This window comes from Rhinoraja longicauda, chromosome 23 (assembly GCF_053455715.1).
Source record: "Rhinoraja longicauda isolate Sanriku21f chromosome 23, sRhiLon1.1, whole genome shotgun sequence".
Lineage (NCBI taxonomy): Eukaryota > Metazoa > Chordata > Chondrichthyes > Rajiformes > Arhynchobatidae > Rhinoraja > Rhinoraja longicauda.
Window position 1 is genome coordinate 32,607,243 of NC_135975.1, and position 21,749 is coordinate 32,628,991.

The 21,749-nt window shown below is 49.7% G+C and overlaps 1 protein-coding gene across 2 annotated transcripts in view; it reads left to right on the forward strand.

The window, feature by feature from the left end:
* The window catches only part of LOC144604999 (inositol 1,4,5-triphosphate receptor associated 2-like), a 104,019-nt gene that overhangs the window by 81,178 nt on the left and 1,092 nt on the right, over window positions 1–21,749 (forward strand). Inside the window, exons 14-21 of one of the 2 annotated variants that reach the window (XM_078420010.1) lie at window positions 1,781–1,921; window positions 5,319–5,450; window positions 7,907–8,057; window positions 9,163–9,209; window positions 12,985–13,053; window positions 14,605–14,690; window positions 16,620–16,730; window positions 20,132–20,242. In XM_078420010.1, the coding sequence (XP_078276136.1) occupies window positions 1,781–1,921; window positions 5,319–5,450; window positions 7,907–8,057; window positions 9,163–9,209; window positions 12,985–13,053; window positions 14,605–14,690; window positions 16,620–16,730; window positions 20,132–20,242 (848 nt within the window). The remainder of the gene's footprint in view (window positions 1–1,780; window positions 1,922–5,318; window positions 5,451–7,906; window positions 8,058–9,162; window positions 9,210–12,984; window positions 13,054–14,604; window positions 14,691–16,619; window positions 16,731–20,131; window positions 20,243–21,749) is intronic. The other variant, XM_078420011.1, reaches the window with a different exon arrangement.

Here is a 21,749-nt window from a genome sequence, read left to right on the forward strand (position 1 = left end):
CCCTTTATTCTTAGACTGTGGGCCCTGGAGGGCAGTCGTCCCCTGTGATATTTATTTATTATATTTTTTCATATTTCAGATACAGCGTGGAAACAGGCCTTTTTCGGCCCACCAAGTCCGCGCCACCCAGCGACCCCCGCACATTAACACTATCCTACACATACTAGGGACAATTTTTACATTTACCCAGTCAATTAACCTACAAACCTGTCCGTCTTTGGAGTGTGGGAGGAAACCGAAGATCTCGGAGAAAACCCACGCAGGTCACGGGGAGAACGTACAAACTCCTTACAGTACAGAACCCGTAACACATATAACATATAACATATAACAACTACAGCATGGAAACAGGCCTGTCCGGCCCTACCAGTCCACGCCGACCATTCTCCCTGACCTAGTCTCATCTACCTGCACTCAGACCATAACCCTCCAATCCCCTCCTATCCATATACCTATCCAATTTACTCTTAAATAATAAAATCGAGCCAGCCTCCACCACTTCCACCGGAAGCCCATTCCATACAGCCACCACCCTCTGAGTAAAGAAGTTCCCCCTCATGTTACCCCTTAACCTTTGTCCCTCAATTCTGAAGCTATGTCCCCTTGTTGGAATCTTCCCCACTCTCAAAGGGAAAAGCTTACCCACGTCAACTCTGTCCGTCCCTCTCAAAATTTAAAAAACCTCTATCAAGTCCCCCCTCAACCTTCTACGCTCCAAAGAATAAAGACCCAACCTGTTCAACCTCTCTCTGTAGCCTAAGTGCTGAAACCCAGGCAACATTCTAGTAAATCTCCTCTGTACCCTCTCCATTTTGTCGACATCCTTCCTATAATTTGGCGACCAGAACTGCACACCATACTCCAGATTCGGCCTCACCAATGCCCTGTACAATTTTAACATTACATCCCAACTTCTATACTCGATGCTCTGATTTATAAAGGCAAGCATACCAAACGCCTTCTTCACCACCCTATCCACATGAGATTCCACCTTTAGGGAACAATGCACAGTTATTCCCAGATCCCTCTGTTCCACTGCATTCCTCAATTCCCTACCATTTACCCTGTACGTCCTATTTTGATTTGTCCTACCAAAATGCAGCACCTCACACTTATCAGCATTAAACTCCATCTGCCATCTTTCAGCCCACCCTTCCAAAAGGCCCAAGTCTCTCTGTAGACTTTGAAAATCTACCTCACTATCAACTACTCCACCTATCTTAGTATCATCTGCATATTTACTAATCCAGTTTGCCACACCATCATCCAGATCATTAATGCCGTAGTCAGGATCGAACCTGAGTCTCCGGCACTGCATTCGCTGTAAGGCAGCAACTCTACCGTTGCGCCACTGTGCCGCCCTTAGTGAGGACTGTGGATCCTCGGCAGCCTAAGCAGTGCCACTAATCAATATACAATAGACAATAGGTGCAGGAGGAGGCCATTCGGCCCTTTGAGCCAGCACCACCATTCAATGTGATTATGGCTGATCATCCACAATCAGTACCCCGTTCCCACCGTCTCCCCATACCCCCTGACTCCACTATCCTTAAGAGCTCTATCTAGCTCTCTCTTGAATGCATTCAGAGAATTGGCCTCCACTGCCTTCTAGTCGCCAGCACAGTTGATCAACGTGAACGTGGGTGGGCGGTCTCGTGTGTTGAATGTGAAGGGGGGGGGAGGTTGGACGTCAGGGGCGAGGCGGCCACAGCCGGTGGCTGGGCAAATGCCGCGGCGGGGCAAATATTAACAGCGATTCCCTCTTTTGTGCTGCACGCAGGCCGAGTTTCTCCGCTTCTCGCTGGCGTTCAAGTGCGACATGTTCACCATCGATAAGAGGCTGCGTCTCGAGGAACGTTCCCGAGACCTGGCAGAGAACAACCTGAAGAAAGAGATCGAGAAATGCCAGCTGGCTTTGCAGGTCGGCACCCAGCTCGTCCGTCACCTTGCACACGTTCTATTTGTTTTATTCCTGCACGTGTAGGATGGATCTGCAGGTGCTGGTTTATACCGTGTATAGACGCTAAGTGCCGGAGGGACTCACCAAATCAGGCAGCATCTCTGGAGAAAAAGGATGGGTGACATTTCGGGTCGGAACCCTTCTTCAGACAGAAGGTAGGGGGGGGGGACTGTAGGTCGGAGAAGGCCAGAACAAATCAGGGCCCGGCAACAGGTGACCAAGGAAGGGTGAAGCCCACAATGGTCCATTGTTGGCTGGGGAAGAGGTGATAACGAGAGGGAAACGGGGATGCCAACAGTGGGACTCGTAGGATGACGAGGGTGGGGGAGGGGGGCAGAGAGGGAATGCAGGGGTTACTTGACATTGGAGAAATCAGGTTGTAAGCTGGCCAAGCGAAATAGGAGCTGCTGATCCTCCAATGTGCGTGTGGCCTCGCTCTGACACAAAGATACTAGAGGAGCAAGATGGACCACTCCATTGAAATCGCCTGTACTGAAATGGCGTAACGTCTGCCATTTTAGTAAGCAAAACCCACCGTCCGTTATGCCTCTCGCAGTGTAATCTATGTGTGATGATACCATTAAAATGCAGAATATATCTCATCTATCCATTCACAGATTTTTGTTATTTTCCTTTTTAAATGTTTCTGCAAGTTTCTGCCTACTAAAATGGCGCCGTGACGTACTACGGTTTCTAGTGCAGAGTGGTCTATCTTGCTCCTCTAGTATCTTTGCTCTGACAGTGGAGGAGGCCCAGGACAGAAAGGTCAGTGTGGGAGTGGGAAGGGGAGTTAAAATGTTTGGCGATCGGGAGATCGCGTAGGCCAAGGGGGACTGAGCGTAAATGTTCAGCCCAGAAATGATCGCCGATATATAGGAGCCCACACCGTGCGCAATGGGTAGGAAAAAAACTGCAGATGCTGGTTTAAATCGGATATAGACACAAAATGCTGGAGTAACTCAGCGGGACTGGCAGCATCTCGGGAGAAAAGGAATGGGTGACGTTTCGGGTCGAGATCCTTCTTCAGACTGATGTCAGTTTGAATGTTTTGGGTCGATACCCTTCTTCAGACTGATGTCAGGGCTATGTCAGTCTGAAGAAGGATCTCGACCCGAAACGTCACCCATTCCTTCTCTCCCGAGATGTTGCCAGTCCCGCTGAGTTACTCCTGCATTTTGTGTCTACCTCCGAGCACAATGGATATAGTAGATGAGGTTGGAGGAGGTGCATGTGAACCTCTGCTTCATCCTCTCTCTACTTTCAGTCTGAAGAAGGGTTCTGACCCCAAACATGACCCATCCTTTTTCTCCAGAGATGTTGCCTGACCCTCTGAGTTACTCCAGCGCTTTGTGTCTATCTTCGTTTCATTCCTGCACTTTCTTCACACTACCCTCGACACGATTCTACCAAAGATCTATCATGGACCAGCCACATTAATGTGGTAGCCGAGAAGGCACACTAGCGCCTCTACCTCCTCAAGAGACTGATCTCCACCGTAGAAAGCATTCCATCGTGTAACATAACTTTAGATTTTAGCGATACAGCGTGGAAACAGGCCCTTTGGCCCACAAGTCCCTGCTGTCAAGTGATCACCCCGCACGCTAGCACTCTCCGACGCACACCACGGACAATTTACAATTTTACCGAAGCCAATTAATTAATCTACAAAACTGTACGTCTTTGGAGTGTGGGAGGAAACAGGTGCACCCGGGGAAAACCCACGCAGGTCACGGGGAGAACGTACAAACTCTGTACAGACCGCGCCCGTGCTCAGGATCGAACCCTGATCTCTGGCGCTGTGAGGCAGCCACTCTACCGCTGCGCCACCCCTTCACAGCTTGGTTTAGGAAAAGCTCTGCCCTCGACTGCAAAATAAATAGCAGAGAGTTGGGGGAGTCCAGAACCAGGGGCCAAAGTCTTAGAATAAAGGGGAGGCATTTAAAACTGAGGTGAGAAAAAAAACTTTTTCACCCAGAGAATTGTGAATCTGTGGAATTCTCTGCCACCGAGGGCAGTGGAAGCCAATTCACTGGATGAATTTAAAAAAGAGTCAGATAGAGCTTTAGGGGCTAGTGGAATCAAGGGATATGGGGAGAAGGCAGGCACGGGTTACTGATTGTGGATGACCAGCCATGATCACAATGAATGGCGGTGCTGGCTCGAAGAGCCGTATGGCCTCTTCCTGCACCTATTGTCTATGTTTCTATGAGTTGTGGATGTAGCCTAGTTCATCACACAGAGCAGATCCCCACTATTGCTGCCTCAAACAAACTGACAAGATAATCCAACACCTGTCATTCCTTCTTCTCCCTGCTCCCTCGGGCAGAAGGTACAGAAGCTTGAAATCGTGCACCACCAGACTCAGGGACACCTTCTTCCCCTCTGTTATCAGGCTTCTGAACGGCCCTTCCATAAGCCAGGGCACTGTCCGATTCACCTCTACCCCATTGTGGACATTGGACTTTGACTCTGGAACTGATGTGCTACAATGCTGAGATCTGTTGTACTTGAGTTTGGCTTGATTTTATAAATGTACAGTATTACATTAATGTACAGTACATGTACAGTATTCTGGTTGAATAGCATGCAAAAAAATCTTTTTGGTGTACCTCGGTGCGCACGAGATCTTCGGTTGCTTCTCACACTCCAAACACATACAGGGGGTTTGTAGGTTAACTGGCTTGGTGTATGTGTAAATTGTCCCGAGTGTGTGTAGGATAGTGTTAGTGTGCGGGGATCGCTGGGCGGCGCGGACTCGGTGGGCCGAAGGGCCTGTTTCCGCGCTGTATCTCTAAACTAAACTAAAGATGACAATAATAAACCAACACCTACAAAATGAACTTACTCAGCATGCAACTTGATCTGTATCTCTCACGCTGATAGTGGGCAATGGTGGTTCTTCCAAGGGAGCCTGTTCACCACCGTGCCACGTTAACACACCCAGGTCCGTGACATGGAGTGGGCAATGTCTCCATTCCTTGGTGTATCCACCACGTGCCACCCTCTCTCCTGCCCCTTCTCTCTCTGCTTAGGTTGGTTGAGTTTAGAGATACAGTGTGGGAACAGGCCCTTCGGCCCATCCAGTTCGTGCCAGCCAGCGATCCCCCACACACACACTAGGGACAATTCACAGTTTTCACCAAAGCTAATTAACCTACAAACCTGCACGTCTTTGGAGTGTGGGAGGAAACCGGAGAAAACCCACGCAGGTGACGGGGAGAGCGTGCAAACTCCGTACAGACAGCATCCGCAGTCGGGATGGAACCAGGGTCTCCGGCGCTGTGAGGCAGCGACTCTACCGCTGCGCCACCGTGCCGCCCCGCCACGCCGTCACATCTCTGTGTTCTGTTTCCCGCAGACGGTGAGGCCTCTGTGCGAGGAGGAGCAGTCGCTGGAGATCTTCGAGAAGCTGGAGAAGAGTCTCGGCATCCTCGCCCAGACCATCACGAGGGTGATCAGCCGGGCCGAAATGCTGGGAGCCATACACCAGGTGAATCACGTAGACTCGTGAATCGTGTCGGCACCAGGTCTTTGCACCTGGGCTTTCCGATTCCTCCTGCACCTTCTGCGTTATTTTTATCTCTGGCCTTTGTTCCAATCAAAGCCAGACACAAAATGCTGGAGTAACTCAGCGGGTCAGGCAGCATCTCTGGAGAGAAGGAATGGGTGACGTTTCAGGTCGAGACCCTTCAGACTTCTTCAGTCTGAAGAAAGGTTTTGACCTGAAACGTCACCCATTCCTTCTCTCCAGAGATGCTGCCTGACCCGCTGAGTTACTCCAGCATTTTGTGTCTGTCCGGTTTAAACCAGCATCTGCGGTTCCTTCCTGCCCACGTTGTTCCTATTATTAACCCCCCCCCCCCTCGCCTGTGTTCACCTATGACCTGCGAGGCTTTGTCCTACCCCACCCCCCCCCCTCCTGCTTTATTCCCACCCCCCTTCCCTAAAATTAGCCTGAAGAAGGGTCCCGACCCAAAACTTCACCCACCCACGTTCTCCAGGGATGCTGCCTGACCCGCTGAGTTACTCCAGAGCTTTGTGGCTTTTTCCTCACATTAGGACCTTGCCCTTGATGGCCGTACCTGTTTGGGTGTCTGTCTAAATGCCCCCTCATTGTGTATCTGCTTCCACCACCACCTTTGACAATTCGTTTAGGATGCCAGCCATTCTTTATCAGCGGAAACTTACCCCTCAGTCCCTTTGAGACTTTCTCTCACCTTAAAAGTCTCCTCTCGTGGGGAAATCTAGAAGCAGGGATCGGACTCAAAACTAAATGTAACCACTCGGTTACATTACTCCTGGTATCAGTTCCAAGTCTGACCTGGGAGAGCTGGCACCCAATATATTGAAGGTTGAGATGAACAAAGACCAGGGTGCTCTGTTGCAAGCAGAGCTGGCAAAAGCCGGGCAGTGCCAGCAGGGGTAGTTTCACCATCACCATCAATAATGAATGAATGAATAAGTTTATTGGCCAAGTATGTGCCTTGGTGCTCCGCTCGCAAGTAACAACACGAACATACAGTAAACAATTAAGAATAAAGCATAAAATATTAAAACATTAATACAACATTACAGTTTAAACATGTGAGTGAAATAAACCAGAGCAAAAAGAGACTACAGACTTTTAGTTATTGAGTAGATACCTGTAATACTAATCACTATTAAATATTGTTTGCCATTTATTTCATTAACTGAATCTGGATAGGCAACATTTGGGGTATTGCTTGCAGTTCTGGTCACCCCAGGGCCGTCTTACCGCATGGGCCTGATGGGCACTTGCCCGGGGGCCCACGAGCATAGGGGCCCCGTGCTGATCTGTGTATGTTAAACGACTTTAAAATACTACTTTAAAAATGTAGGTTCAATAAGTGCTTTTTTCGCAACATTTTCCATGCCTAAGTGCTTCTCACAGCGATCTGTAAGTGCTTTTCGCAACAATGTAGCACCCTAAGTCCATCGCTAAGTGCTTTTCGGTAAGTGCTTTTCGCCGGCACGACAGGGGGGGGCTGGTAGGGAAAGGGGGGTGGGGGACAGTAACGGTAGGGGCCCCAGTACACTGCTTTGCCCGAGGCCCATAATGCTGTAAAAACGGCCCTGGGTCACCCCATTACAGGAAGGATGCGAAGGCTTTAGAAGGGACGCAGAGGAGGTTTATCAAAGATGATGCTTGGATTTGGGGGTATAACGACAGGGGAACATTGGACATACTTGCATTGTAGGATACGTTTGGAATCATAGAGTCAGAAAGCGTGGAAACAGGCCCTTTGGCCCAACTTGCCCACACCGGCCAGCATGTTCCATCTACACTAGTCCCACCTGCCTGCATTTGGCCCATGTCCCTCTAAACCTATCCTATTCATGTACCTGTCTAAATGTTTCTTAAACATTGCGATAGTCCCTGCCTCAACGATCTCTTCTGGCAGCTCATTCTATACATCCACTACCCTTGGTGTAAAAAAAAAAGTTACCCCTCAGGTTCCAATTAAATCTTCCCCTCCCCCTCACCTTAAATCTCCCCCCCCCCCCCCCTCACCTTAAATCTTCCCCCCTCACAATAAATCTTTCTCCCCTCACCTTAAATCTTCCCCCTCACCTTAAATCTTCCCCCTCACAATAAATCTTTCTCCCCTCACCTTAAATCTTCCCCCTCACCTTAAATCTTCCCCCACCTTAAATCTTCCCCCCTCACCTTAAATCTTCCCCCCCACCTTAAATCTTCCCCCCCACCTTAAATCTTCCCCCCCACCTTAAATCTTCCCCCCACCTTAAATCTTTCCTCCCACCTCAAATCTTTCCTCCCACCTCAAATCTTCCTCTCTCACCGTAAATCTTTCCCCCCCCACCTTAAATCTTGCCTCCCCGCATCTTGGCCACTCGATGTAGAGTGTGTGTTTTAATTCCCACGGATCGCACAGTGCGATGACTGCTGGTGTTTCTGACCAACAGGAGACTCAGGTGAGCAAGGCGGTGGATGTGATGATCCGGTATGTTGAAAACCTGAAGCGGACGTACGCGAACGAACACTCTGAGCTGGAGGAGATGAAGCAGCTGCTGCTCAAGAACGGAAACGCTCTCAACTCACTTCGGGAGCATCAAGGTATGTGTCGCTGACCGCTGGCATTTGGCCGTCTCCATACAAGCAGTGGGCGAGTTGTTTCCAGTCTTGTTCTTTGAGGGGACCAACCCTTCCAGGAGTACTCCTTCCAGGGCGGGCACGGTGGCCCAGCGGTAGAGTTGGCGTCACGGTGACCCAGCGGTAGAGTTGGCGTCACGGTGACCCAGCGTTAGAGTTGCTGTCTTACAGCACGTACAGCCCCTGAGACCCGGGTTCCATCCCAACCACGGGTACTGTCTGCACGGAGTTTGCACGTTCTCCCCGTGACCTGCGTGGGTTTTCTCCGAGATCTTCGGTTTTTTCCCCACACTCCAAAGATGTACAGGTTTGTAGGTTAATTAGCTTGGTATAAATGTAAGAATTGTTCCTAGTGTGCGTAGGATAGTGTTAGTGTGCAGGGATCGCTGGTCGGCACAGCCTCGGTGGGCCGAAGGGCCTGTTTCCGCGCTGTATCTTGAAACTAAATTACTCCATTTACACCTCACGCTGCCTCGGCAAGGCCAGCAGCATAATTGAGGATGAATCTCAGCCTCTTCTCCCCTCTTCCATCGGGCAAAAGGTCTAGAAGTGTGAAAACGCACACCTCCAGATTCAGGGACAGTTTCTTCCCAGCTGTTATCAGGCAACTGAACCATCCTACCACAACCAGAGAGCAGTGCTGAACTACTATCTACCTCATTGGAGACCCTCGAACTATCTTTGATCGGACTTTGCTGGCTTTATCTTGCGCTAAACATGATTCACGTTATCCCCTTTATCATGTATCTGTACACTGTGACTGACTCGATTATAATCCTGCATAGTTTTTCTCTAGAGATGCTGTCTGACCCGCACTTTGTGTCTACCTTTGGCATAAAGTAGCATCTGCAATTCCCTTCTACACATAGAGCTAGTGTGAGCGGGTGATCGATGGTTGGCATGGACTCAGCGGGCCGAAGGGCCTGTTTCCATGCTGTATCTCTAAGCTGATCCAATCTTTGACCCATTACTTTCAACACAACTCTGCAATCTTTGGATTTCATGAGGCCTTGTGTAATGTTAATGAAAGTCTTTCCATTGTTAATCGGTGTTGTTGTTCATTTTACAGATGACCACATGAAAAAGCGACCCCCCACCTCCCAAATATGTGGCAGGGTAAGTATGTGAAGTGTGTTGCCTTTTCAAACCATCAGACTTGACTGGACTCTATAGGTCACAGAGTCATACAGCGTGGAAACAGCCCAACTTGCCCACACCGGCCAACATGTCCCAGCTACACTAGTCCCACCTGCCTGCGTTTGACCCATAACCCTCAAAACTTGTCCTATCCACATACCTGTCTAATTGCTGCTTAAACATTGCGATAGTCCCTGCCTCAACTACCTCCTCCGGCAGCTCGTTCCGTACACCCACCACCCTTTGTGTGACTAAGTTACACCTCAGATTCCTATTTATTCACAAAATGCTGGAGTAACTCAGCAGGTCAGGCAGCATCTCAGGAGAGAAGGAATGGGTGACGTTTCGGGTCGAGACCCTTCAGATTCCTATTAACTCTTTTCCCCCTCACCTTAAACCTATGCCCTCTGGTCCTCGATTCCCCTACTCTGGGCAAGAGACTCTGTACGTCCACCCGATCTATTCCTCTCGTGATTTTATACGCCTCTGTAAGATCACCCCTCATCCTCCTGCGCTCCAAGGAATAGAGTCCCAGCCTGCTCAACCTCTCCCTGTAGCTCAGACCCTCGAGTCCTGGCAACATCCTCGTAAATCTTCTCTGCACCCTTTCCAGCTTGACAACATCAAGTCAAGTCAAGTTTATTTGTCACATACACATACACGATGTGCAGTGAAATGAAAGTGGCAATGCCTGCGGATTGTGCACAAAAAAGAATTACAGTTACAGCATATAAATAAAGTTAATACAGAGTAGACAAAATTTAGTCCCTGGAGTTATAAGAGTTAACAGTCCTGATGGCCTGTGGGAAGAAACTCCGTCTCATCCTCTCCGTTTTCACAGCATGACAGCGGAGGCGTTTGCCTGACCGTAGCAGCTGGAACAGTCCGTTGCTGGGGTGGCAGGGGTCCCTCATGATCTTGCTTGCTCTGGATCTGCACCTCCTGATGTATAGGTCCTGCAGGGGGACGAGTGTAGTTCCCATGGTGCGTTCTGCCGAACGCACTACTCTGCAGGGCCATCCTGTCCTGGGCAGAGCTGTTCCCAAACCAGACTGTGATGTTGCCGGACAGGATGCTCTCTACAGCCCCAGAGTAGAAGCAATGAAGGATCCTCAGAGACACTCTGAATTTCCTCAGTTGTCTAAGGTGGTAAAGGCGCTGCTTTGCCTTACCCACCAGTGCGGCAATGTGCGTTGCCCATGTCAGATCCTCTGTGACGTGGACTCCCAAGTATTTAAAACTGCTCACCCTATCCACAGAAAGGAATAGAGCGCAGATCTTCCACTAAAGGTTATTTACTTTATCGTGTATCTGTTCACTGGGCGGCTTGACTGTAATCTTGCATAGTCTTTCCGCTGACTGGCTAGCACGCGGCAAAAACCTTTTCACTTGTACCTTGCTACACGTGACAATAAACGAAACTAAATGAAGGCAGGAACCTGTGTTAGTCTCGGGATACACCAAGGCTATGTGCAGTAAATGTGTTTGTCTTGGAAGGACCCAACATAATTTTAATGGTAGGCACAAAATGCTGGAGTAACTCAGCGGGTCAGGCAGCATCTCGGGAAAGAAGGAATGGGTGACGTTTCGGGTCGAGACCCATTCACCCATTCCTTCTCTCCCGAGATGCTGCCTGACCCGCTGAGTTACTCCAGCATTTTGCATCTACCTTTGATTTAAACCAACATCTGCAGTTTTTTCACTACATAATTTCAATGGTTCTTTATTATCAGAAGTACAGTGACATTTTTTCATACAGTTCAGTAAAGTATTACTTTACATAAGCATAATCCCAGATTGAGTACAAAGTGTATAGAAATAACCCACTGAGGCCGTATACAAGAGCCGCCAGGTTGAGTCAAGTCCCAGCTGCAGCAGGCCATAACGGCCTGTTGTCCTGGCGACATTGTAGGGTCGGTCTGGCCAAGCGAAGTCGTCTGCCGCTGCAGGCCGCGTCCGGTCCACCTGCTCGGTCCCATGGAGCGGAGCCCGATGTAATCAAGCCCCAGGCTGCTGCAGGGCCTCCAGCAGTCAAGCTGGGCCGAATGGCAGCATCAAGGAAATTACTGGCTCCTGGTCTTTTCCCAAACCCCTGACAACATAAAAGGGAAGGACCTGCCTCATCTACGTCACCTTTTTGCCTGGAAGAAGGGTCTCAACCTGAAACGTCACCTTCTCATTCCTTCTCGTCCTGATATGCTGCCTGTCCCGCTGAGTTACTCCAGCATCTTGTGTCTATCTTCGGTATAAAGCAGCATCTGCAGTTCCTTCTTGCACTGTTTACCTTCCAACTGTGTTCCTTTTACCACTTACTGTGAACACCCCTTCTACCTTTTGTTCATTTATCTTCCCACTCACCACCCCCCATTTCCCCTCCTCTACCCCCCATCCCCCCTCCCCTACCCCTCATTCCCCCACCCCCATTCCGCAGAGAATTCCATAGATTCACCACTCTCTGTGTGACGAAATGTTTTCTCATCTCAGTCCTAAAAGACTTCCCCCTTATCCTTAAGCTGTGACCCCTGGTTCTGGACTTCCCCAACATCGGGAACAATCTTCCCGCATCTAGCCTCTCCAACCCCTTAAGAATTTTATATGTTTCAATAAGATCCCCCCTCAGTCTTCTAAATTCCAGCGAGTATAAGCCTAGTCTATCCAGTCTTTCTTCATATGAAAGTCCTGCCATCCCAGGAATCAATCTGGTGAACCTTCTCTGTACTCCCTCTATGGCAAGAATGTCTTTCCTCAGATTAGGAGACCAATGCAATCTCTCTACATTAAATGTCACTCCAGCATTTAACTGAGTGGTTTAGTCTAATAATGTTATTCTACCTGTTCTCCCGTTTGCCAAACACTTTAACTCCCCTTCCCCATTCCCACCCTGACCTTTCTGTCCTGGTCCTCCTCCGTTGTCGGAGTGAGGCCGGAAGCAAATTGGAGGAACAGCACCTCATGTTTTGCTTTGGCAACTTACAACCCAGTGGTATTAATATTGATTTCACTAACTTCAAGTAACCCTTGCATCCCCCCCCCTCTCTCCGTCCCTCCCCCACCCAAGTCACACTAGCCTCAAAGTCGTTGTGTTGAGTCTCATTGCCTGTAACTTGTTTTCACCTAGCCCACAGCTAACAATGGCCTGTCTCCTTTATCATCGTTACTCTTCTACATATCTTTCATTCATTTGTTCTATATCTCTCTACATCACTGTCTATATCTCTCGTTTCCCTTTCCCCCCCTGACTCTCAGTCTGAAGAACGGTCTCCACCCGAAATGTCACCTATTCCTTTTCTGCAAAGATGTTGTCTGACCCGCTGAGTTATTCCAGCACTTTGTGTCTATCTTTACCTTTGTGTTTATCAGGACTTTGCCATCCATAAGCTCGCTCCCAGGCACCCTATATTACAACAGAGACTAAGCTTTAAAGGTTATTGTTTACGGACTGTATTCGGATTTCTCAGTCTCCACCCCTTTCCACCCCATCTTGCCTTCCTCCCTCCCTTCTGACATAAGGTCATAAGTGAGAGGAGTAGAATTAGGCCATTCGGCCCATCAAGTCTCCGCCATCCAATCCTGGCTGATCTATCTCTCCCTCCTAATCCCATTCTCCTGCCTTCGCCCCATAACCTCTGACACCCGTACCGATCAAAGTTGTCCTTATTACTGCAAGGTTGGGCTGTTCCTGCTTGAATGTAACTCTTCCACGCTCTACAACTGAATATGCGCTCTAATCCGTTGACACTGTGTTCTCTTCAAGGGTTCCTTGCGCAGAATCAGCATCGCCGCCATCCCCAAAAGCAGCGGCGGCGGAGTGCCGTTCAACGTGGTAAGAAATGGTAGACACCGCGAGGAACAGCTTCTTCCACGCTGCTATCCGCCTTCTGAACGGCCTTTCCATAAGCCCCGATTCTCCAACCTACCCCATTGCGGTCATTGCACTTTGTCCATGGAACTGGTGCGCTACAATGCTGAGAACGATATCTTGCACCTGTATCTTCCTCTTTGCTCTACCTATTATAGTATCATTGTCTAAATAGCCAATGATATAGTCATCTATCTCTACACTAAAACTCTCATTTGTTTGTTTGTTCCTGAACTACATCCAAAACGGTACACCACAGCGCTACAATTGTAGGCCCACCTTACTCACCGTCGTCCCTTTGGTGCTAATGGAAGAAGTTTCATTGAAATCGGTGTTATATTTTGAAAGTTATTCACATTTTAAAGTTTAAATCTATCTCCGAGAGACGAAGGGGGGAGGGATGGAGGGGAGGGGAGAGGGGGAGGAGGGAGGGGGGAGGGGGAGGAGAGGGAGGGTGAGGAGAGGGAGGGTGAGGAGGGGAGGGGGCAAGGAAGGGGAGGGGGGTGGAGGGGAACGGGACGAGGGGGGAGGAGGGAAGGAGAGGGTGCTGCATCAATGCAGGAGGTTTGGGCCCAACGGTCCACTTGGTCTAGTATAGTCTCAAGTACCATTGCATTTATTGATGGTGTATGAGTTTCGAATGATCGCATTCATTATCTAGTATGATCTGATTTGATTGGATAGCATGCAGAACAGGTGATGATAATAAACCTAACGAAGATGCCATCCATTAGAGACCAGCCTCAAAACTGCAGCACTTGGATTTCCCGACTGTCTAGCTTATCTGGGCCTCCTGAGTCTCCTCCAGGCAGGATTACGTGCAGGCAGACAACATTTGTTTTTACCACGTATCATGGTCGGCACGGATATTGCGGGCCGAAAGGCCTGTTCCTTCCTTGTACCGTTCTGCGTTCTAGACTGCACAGTACGATGTTAATGATGGCTTGGGGATAAGAGCATTAACTAACTTTAAGTTTGGAGACACAAAGAACTGCAGAGGCTGGAATCTTGAGCAAAACGCAAAGTGCCGGAGGAACTCAGCAACTCCTCAGAGTCTGAGACATGGGTCCGGACCCAACACGTTGTCTGTCCATTTGCTCCACAGGTGCTGTCTGACCCACTGAGTTCCTCCAGCACTCTGTCTTTTGCTCACTCTTTAGATTTGCTGACTTGTAATTGAAAAAATGGGTAGAAAATGGAAGAGGGCATCCGACTGGAGAAATCCCTGGTCTGTGCCCACCAGCCTCGCATTGCCCGCATCAGCCCAGACTGAAGACTGCGTCCATGGTGGGCTGTTTGGGTTGAAGTAGGAATGGGAGGTTGGAACGGTTGCGGGGAGGAAGTTGGAGATGTACGGGGAGAACGTACAAACTCGGTACGGACAGCAGCGACAGTCGGGATGGAACCCGGGTCCCTGGCGCGGCGAGCTCTGTGAGGCAGCAACACTTACCGCTGCGCCACCCTGGCGGCCATGGAGCTGTCAACGCTTTATTTCTCTCTTTACTTGTGTTTTAGTTGCGGGACATTGAAGACGGCAGAAGAAAGTCTGAAGGAGACCAGGACAAATTACGGAACAGGTTCACGAGGAGGATAAGCAATTGGTAGGTCCACCTGGAGATTGCAAGTAATCTCGTCTTGGGTGGGCTCTGTAGGTGAGGTTCTAGTCACGACCGCTTCACAGAATCCCACTACACGTAAGGGCATTCGCCCGACTGGAAACCTATCACTTCAACCACCTCCTCCATCCTTTCCCAGGAAGCTACAATTTGCTAGATAGAGCTCTTAAGGATAGCGGAGTCAGCGGGTATGGGGAGAAGGCAGGAACGGGGTACTGATTGAGAATGATCAGCCATGATCACATTGAATGCTGGTGCTGGCTCGAAGGGCCGAATGGCCTACTCCTGCACCTATCGAAGGTATTTATTAACAAAATGCTGGAGTAACTCAGCAGGTCAGGCAGTGTCTCAGACTGAAGAAGGGTCTCGACCCGAAACGTCACCCATTCCTTCTCTCCCGAGATGCTGCCTGACCTGCTGAGTTACTCCAGCATTTTGTGAATAAATACCTTCGATTTGTACCAGCATCTGCAGTTATTTTCTTATACTCCTGCACCTATTGTCTATTGTCTTATTTCATAAATGATTTCCTAGTTGATCGCCTCAAGGGCATTTGGACTTTAGCAATAATATCTGAAACGGAAGGTGTGGGTCAGTCAGCATCTGTCAAGGGAGAAACGAATATTTTAGGCTGAGATTTCTCATCACGATGGAGAAGTGGTTCGAGAACAGAGGAGTGCTAAGTTGTAGTGAAAGTGAGAAGGGAATCTTTCTGATCGTTTAGTTTAGAGATACAGCATGGAACCCTGGCCCTTCGGCCCACAGAGTCCGAGCCAACCTATCCTACACACTAGGGACTATTTACAGAAGCCAATTATAATCTGCAAACCTACACGTCTTTGGAGAGTGGGAGGTAACCAGAGCACCCGGAGAGAACCCACGCGGTCACAGGGAGAACGTACAACCTCCGTATAAACAGCAACCGTAGTCAGGATGGAACCCGGGTGTCTGGTGCTGTAAGGCAGCAACTCTACCGCTGCACCACCGTGATGCTGACCACTTTCTTATAAACAGTTTAATAAAATTGAAGATTTTGTTTGAAGTGACTATGTGTACATGCTCCATGATAAAATGATGATGGAAGTGTCTCAGACTGTAGTGCCGGCTCTAAGAGGGAGTAGCTTAAATAAAGATCTAATAGGAAACTATCATCACCACACTTTGTTTCTGCAGAGGTGCTTCTCAGTATTAACATTTGCTTTCTTTCTTAATCTTGCCCTTCACAATTCTTGTCATCGGTTTACTGAGCATCATGTTCGGCAAGGACATTGTGGGCTGAACGGCCTGTGTAGTGCAGGTTTACAGCATGGTAAACAGGCCCTTCAGCCCACCGGGTCCACACCGCCCATCGATTCCCAATCACACTGGTTCTTATCCCACTTTCTCATCCACTCCCGACACACTAGGGCCGATCAACCTACAAACCCGCACGTCTTTGGGATGTGAGGGGGAAACCAGGGCACCTGGAGAGTAAACCCACGCGGGCACAGGAGAACCTGCAAAACCAGACACGCACGCAGAGAGACACACAGGGAGACACACACAGAGAGACACACAGAGAGAGACAGACAGAGACAGACAGAGAGACAGACAGAGAGAGACAGACAGACAGACAGAGAGACAGACGCAGACAGACAGAGAGACAGAGCGAGAGTGAGAGACAGACAGAGAGAGTGAGAGACAGAGAGGAGAGACACACACACACACACACCTCTCTGGCGCTGTGAGGCAGTGGCTCGACCAGCCGAGCCACCATTCCTATGTTCTCCTTTTCTAGCCACAACGTGGCAGATTGTGCGCTTGCCACGCACCTTGTTCAATTATCTACCCCCGACTGCAACGTTCAAGGCAAAATGAAATGGGCATTGAACGTCTGACGATACTCCAGTAATCTCTGCACTTTTCCTGCTCCAGGACATTTTTAGGGCCAAAGCCAAATGAAGCCTCCAGGTCCCGGCCTTCACTTCACAAGTTTATCAGCACCTGTACCTGGGGAGAAAAGGGCAGTCAGCTGCTCAATAAAGGGTGAGGCCCCCTTGATCAATTCAGATGATCACCTTCACCTCGAAGGTAGGAGACATCCTGTCTGGGTCGTGGTTGAGTTTGCCCTTCCCACCAGATGGCCGTTGGGGAGATAGAAGTTGCTCTTCCTTCTCGGGTACCACCAGTGGTTGAAGGCCTTCTCCTCCGAGTCAGAAGGTCGTTACTTCACATCACACTCCAGCCACGGGAGCCTCTCGATCATGATACTGTGGCAGGCACTCTCTCTCTCTCTCTCTCTCTTGATGAGACCATCTCTGACCCACGTACAACCAACTGCCTATCCGAAACCCCTTCACCTGTATCTGCCTACTACTTGCCAGGCTTTACCCTGCCCCTCCTCTCTTCCAGATTTCTACTCCAGCCCCCCCCCCAGTCTGACGAAGGTTCCCGGCCCAAAATGTCCCGTCCACATTCTCCAGAGATGCTGCCTGTCCCTTTGAGTTACTCCAGCCCTTTGTGTCTTTTTTGCAATGATTCGAGGCACTGTATGCTCCTAGTTTAGTTTAGAGATACATTGCAGAAACAGGCCCTTCGGCCCACCGGGTCCGCGCCGACCAGCGATCCCCGCACACTAACACTATCCTACACACACTAGGGACAATTTACAATTTTGCCAAGCCAATTGACCTAAAAACTTGTACGTCTTTGGGGCCCCAGTCACCATTTTGAGGAAGAGAAGGGGAGGAAAAGTACTCCTTGAGGCTTTGAAGCAACATTTTCTTCTTCTTAAGAGAGGCAGCCAACAAGCAACACAGGTTAACTTCAGCTTTTCCAAAGCTGCATTAGTGACGTCTCTGCAAAAGGGTTCAGTTACACCCCAGCGGTATGAACGTTGATCTCTCCAACCAAGTAGCCCTTGCATCCCCTCTCCCTCCGTCCCTCCCCCACCCTAGTCCTCGCACTAGTTTCACTGTCGTCCTGTTGAGTTTCACTGTTTGTATCCACTCGTTATCACCTTCCCCACAGCCAACAATGAAGCATTGTGGGCTCAATTCCTCCATCATTGTTGCTGTCTTTTTGCCTACATTCAATTTGTTCTATGTACCTTTTCACATCTCTCATTTGCCTCTTCCCTGACTTTCAGTCTGAAGAAGAGTCTCGGCCCGAAACGTCACGTGTTCCTTTTTTCCATAGATGCTGTCTGACCTGCTGAGTTGCTCAAGCCTTTTGTGTCTCTGTTCAGTTTGTTGTAGTGGCTTAGCAATCTTTGGACGGTGACATGGACTATCCCATGCCCTTCCTTTCCTTATCTCTACCTCTATTGAGCTATCTGCCTTGGCATGTGGTTCCCCCAAACCTGAGCTTCACCTCCATTAGTAAGCCTCAACATTGTTCTACTTCACCCAAGCATCTGCTAATTCCCAACACATTCACTTCTAGAATCACCACTGCCCAAAGGTGCTGCTCCCCATCCCGCTGAGTACTGTACAATATTCTCTCCCATCCTTGGGGTTCTGCATTGGATGTTTACCTCCTCCACACGCCCTATTACATCAATGAAAAAACACTTGCCCACTAGATGCAGGACAAATGTTCCCAGTGACGGGAGAGTCCAGAACCAGGGCCACAGTCTAAGAATAAAGGGGAGGTTAACTAGGTTAATTCCCGGAATGGGGGGACTGTCATATGTTGAAAGACTGCAGCGACTAGCCTTGTATACACGAATTTAGAAGGATGAGAGGAGATCTTATCGAAAGGTATAAGATTATTAAGGGGTTGGACACGTTAGAGGCAGGAAACATGTTCCCAATGTTGGGGGAGTCCAGAACAAGGGGCCACAGTTTAAGAATAAGGGGTAGGCCATTCAGAACTGAGATCAGGAAAAACATTTTCAGTCAGAGAGTTGTGAATCTGTGGAATTCCCTGCCTCAGAAGGCAGTGGAGGCCAATTCTCTGGATGCATTCAAGAGAGAGCTAGATAGAGCTCTTAAGGATAGTGGAGTCAGGGGGTATGGGGAGAAGGCAGGAACAGGGTACTGATTGAGAATGATCAGCCATGATCACATTGAATGGCGGTGCTGGCTCGAAGGGCCGAATGGCCCCCTTCTGCACCTATTGTCTATTGTCTATTGTGAGGCCATTTAAAACTGAGGTGAGAAGGAACTTTTTCACCCAGAGTTGTGAATTTGTGGAATTCTCTGCCACAGAAGGCAGTGGAGGCCAATTCACTGGATGAATCAAGGGATATGGGGAGAAGGGTTACTGATTGTGTTCAGCCATGATCACAATGCTGGCTCGAAGGGCCGAAAGGCCTCCTCCTGCACCTATTTTCTATGTTTCTCTATTATCTATGCTTCTAAACCCTTCACGGCCATCTTTGTGACAGGACCCCACCAGCCCACCCTCCCATTTCCACAACTTACCGTGATGCCTAGTTAGATACAGCTCTAGGGGCTAGCGGAATCTCAGGGTATGGAGAGAAGGCAGGAACGGGGTACTGATTGTGGGTGATCAGCCATGATCACCTTGAACGACGGAGCTGGCTCGAAGGGCCGAATGGCCTACTCCTGCACCTATTGTCTATGTATCTATGCCTCTCGGCGGGGTATCCTTGGCACGTCCCGAACTCCCTTCATCCTTCTTCCTACGTCCTTCTACAAATGGCTGGCCGAATAGCCGTCCTTTTACCCAACCTCTCCTAGCCTTTAACGTTCCTTGGTGGTGAATCTGTGGAATCTGCAGAAGGCTGTGAAGGCCAAGTCAATGGGTCTTTTTAAGACGGAGATTGATAGATTCTTAATTAGTACGGGTGCAAGGGGTTATGGAGAGAAGGCAGGAGAATGTGGTTGAGAGGGAATGATGGATCAGCCATGAGTGAATGGTGGAGTGGACGTGATGGGCCAAATGGCCTAATTCTACTCCTATAATTTATGAACATGAACTGCTGAACTGCTTTGAATTATGTTTTTGGCTGCTAAACATGTTTTTTTATGAATGCAAGTCATGTACTAAACCAATAGGTGGCACGGTAGAGTTGCTGTGCCAGAGACTCGGGTTCGATCCTGACTGCGGGTGCTGTCTGTACGGAGTTTGTACGTTCTCCCCGTGACCGCGTGGGTTTTCTCCGAGATCTTCGGTTTCCTCCCACACTCCAAAGACGTACTGGTTTGTAGGTTAATTGGCTTGGTGTCAATGTAAATTGTCCTTAGTGTGCATGAGGGAATGTTAATGTGCGGGGATCGCTGGTCAGCGTGGACTGGGTGGGCCGAAGGGCCTGTCTCCACGATGTATCTCTAAACGAAACAGAGCGAGGATGCCTATTCAATTAAATCTGGATTTGCATTACATTTGCACACGTTGATGAAGCCAAGATTCAGGTCTCACCTGGCAAGCGATGTGAAACGTTCTGCGTTAATACTGTGCACCTTGTTACCATCCCGCAGGCCCACCTCAGAGCAGGATGTTCGGGAGGATGAGGAGAAGAAAGAGGCAGCAGAAGAACCCACCTTGACAGAGCCAGGGAGAGATGATCTGATCGCTCCATCGTGTACAGTGTAAGTATATCGGGAAGTGCTGAAACGTGACCAGCTATGGTGCAGCTAACAATGTCCGACAAGAGCAAGAAATGCTGGCGGCTCCATTACATCTCAGTGGGGCAAAGAAAATTGAAAGGCATTGCTTGCGTTTGTTCCAATGCAAGGTGGGTTCTGATATAGTATAGCCGGTCTCCGTCTTGTGTAACAGGTGACCTGCACAGACTAGCACTCACGAAAGCTATTCTTTAAGTAGTCTAGGTCTCCCTCTCGTAGCCCCCCCCTCCCACCAGTAGCCCCCCCCACCAGTAGCTTCCCCCCCCCCCCCCACCAGTAGCTCCCCCCCCACCAGTAGCTCCCCCCCCACCAGTAGCTCCCCCCCCCCACCAGTAGCTCCCCCCCACCCACCAGTAGCTCCCCCCCCCACCAGTAGCTTCCCCCCCCCCACCAGTAGCTTCCCCCCCCCCACCAGTAGCTCCCCCCACACCAGTAGCTCCCCCCCCCCCCACCAGTAGCTCCCCCCCCCCCCACCAGTAGCTCCCCCCCCCCCCACCAGTAGCTGGTCTCTGTCCAGTAGCTTCCCCAACCCCCCACCCCCACCGGCTACCCCACGGCCTCCGTCCAGGAGCTTTGGTCATCATATCTCGACGGTAAAATGTGAAATTCCATCTGATCACGTTCCTGCAAACCCTCTTGAGACGCTGGATGGTGCAGGATCATAGCGGCACGGTGGCGCAGCGGCAGAGTTGCTGCCTTACAGCAAATGCAGCGCCGGAGACTCGGGTTCGATCCCGACTACGGGCGCCGTCTGTACGGAGTTTGTACGTTCTCCCCGTGACCTGCATGGTTTTTCCTGGGGTTCCCCGGTTTCCTCCCACGCTCCAAAGACGTGCGGGTTTGTAGGTTAATTGGCTTCTGCAAACTGTCCCTAGTGTGTGGAATAGTGCTAGTGTACTGTGATCTCTGGTTGGCGCAGACTCGATGGGCCGAATGGCCTGTTTCCTCGCTGTATCTCTAAAACTAAAAAACTAAAACCCTTTAAACCTTTCCAGCTGTGCACCAGTCCAAATGTCTTTTAAACGCTGTTTACCTGCCTCAATTACTTCCTCTGACAGCTCGTTCCGTATAGCCACCATGCTCTGTATCAAAAAGGTTGCCCCTCGGGGAGATTTCCCTTCCCACCTTAAACCTATGTGCCCTGGTTCTTGATTTCCCTAATCTGTGTAAAAGACTCTGTGGATTTTACACACCTCCATAAGACACCCCTCAGTCTCCTGGGCTCCAAGGAATAAAGTCCCAGCCTGCCCACCCTTTCCCAGTAGCTCAGGCCCTTGACTCCTGCCAATATCCTCCAGAGCACCCGGAGAAAACCCATGCAGTCACAAGCAGAAGGTGCAAACTCCATCCGTACAAACAGCACCCGAGGTCAGGATTGAACCCAGGTCTCTAGCGCTGTGAGGCAGCAACTCTACTGCTGCGCCACTGTGTCGCCCTTTGTCTATTTGGATAGCAAGCCAAACAAATTTTC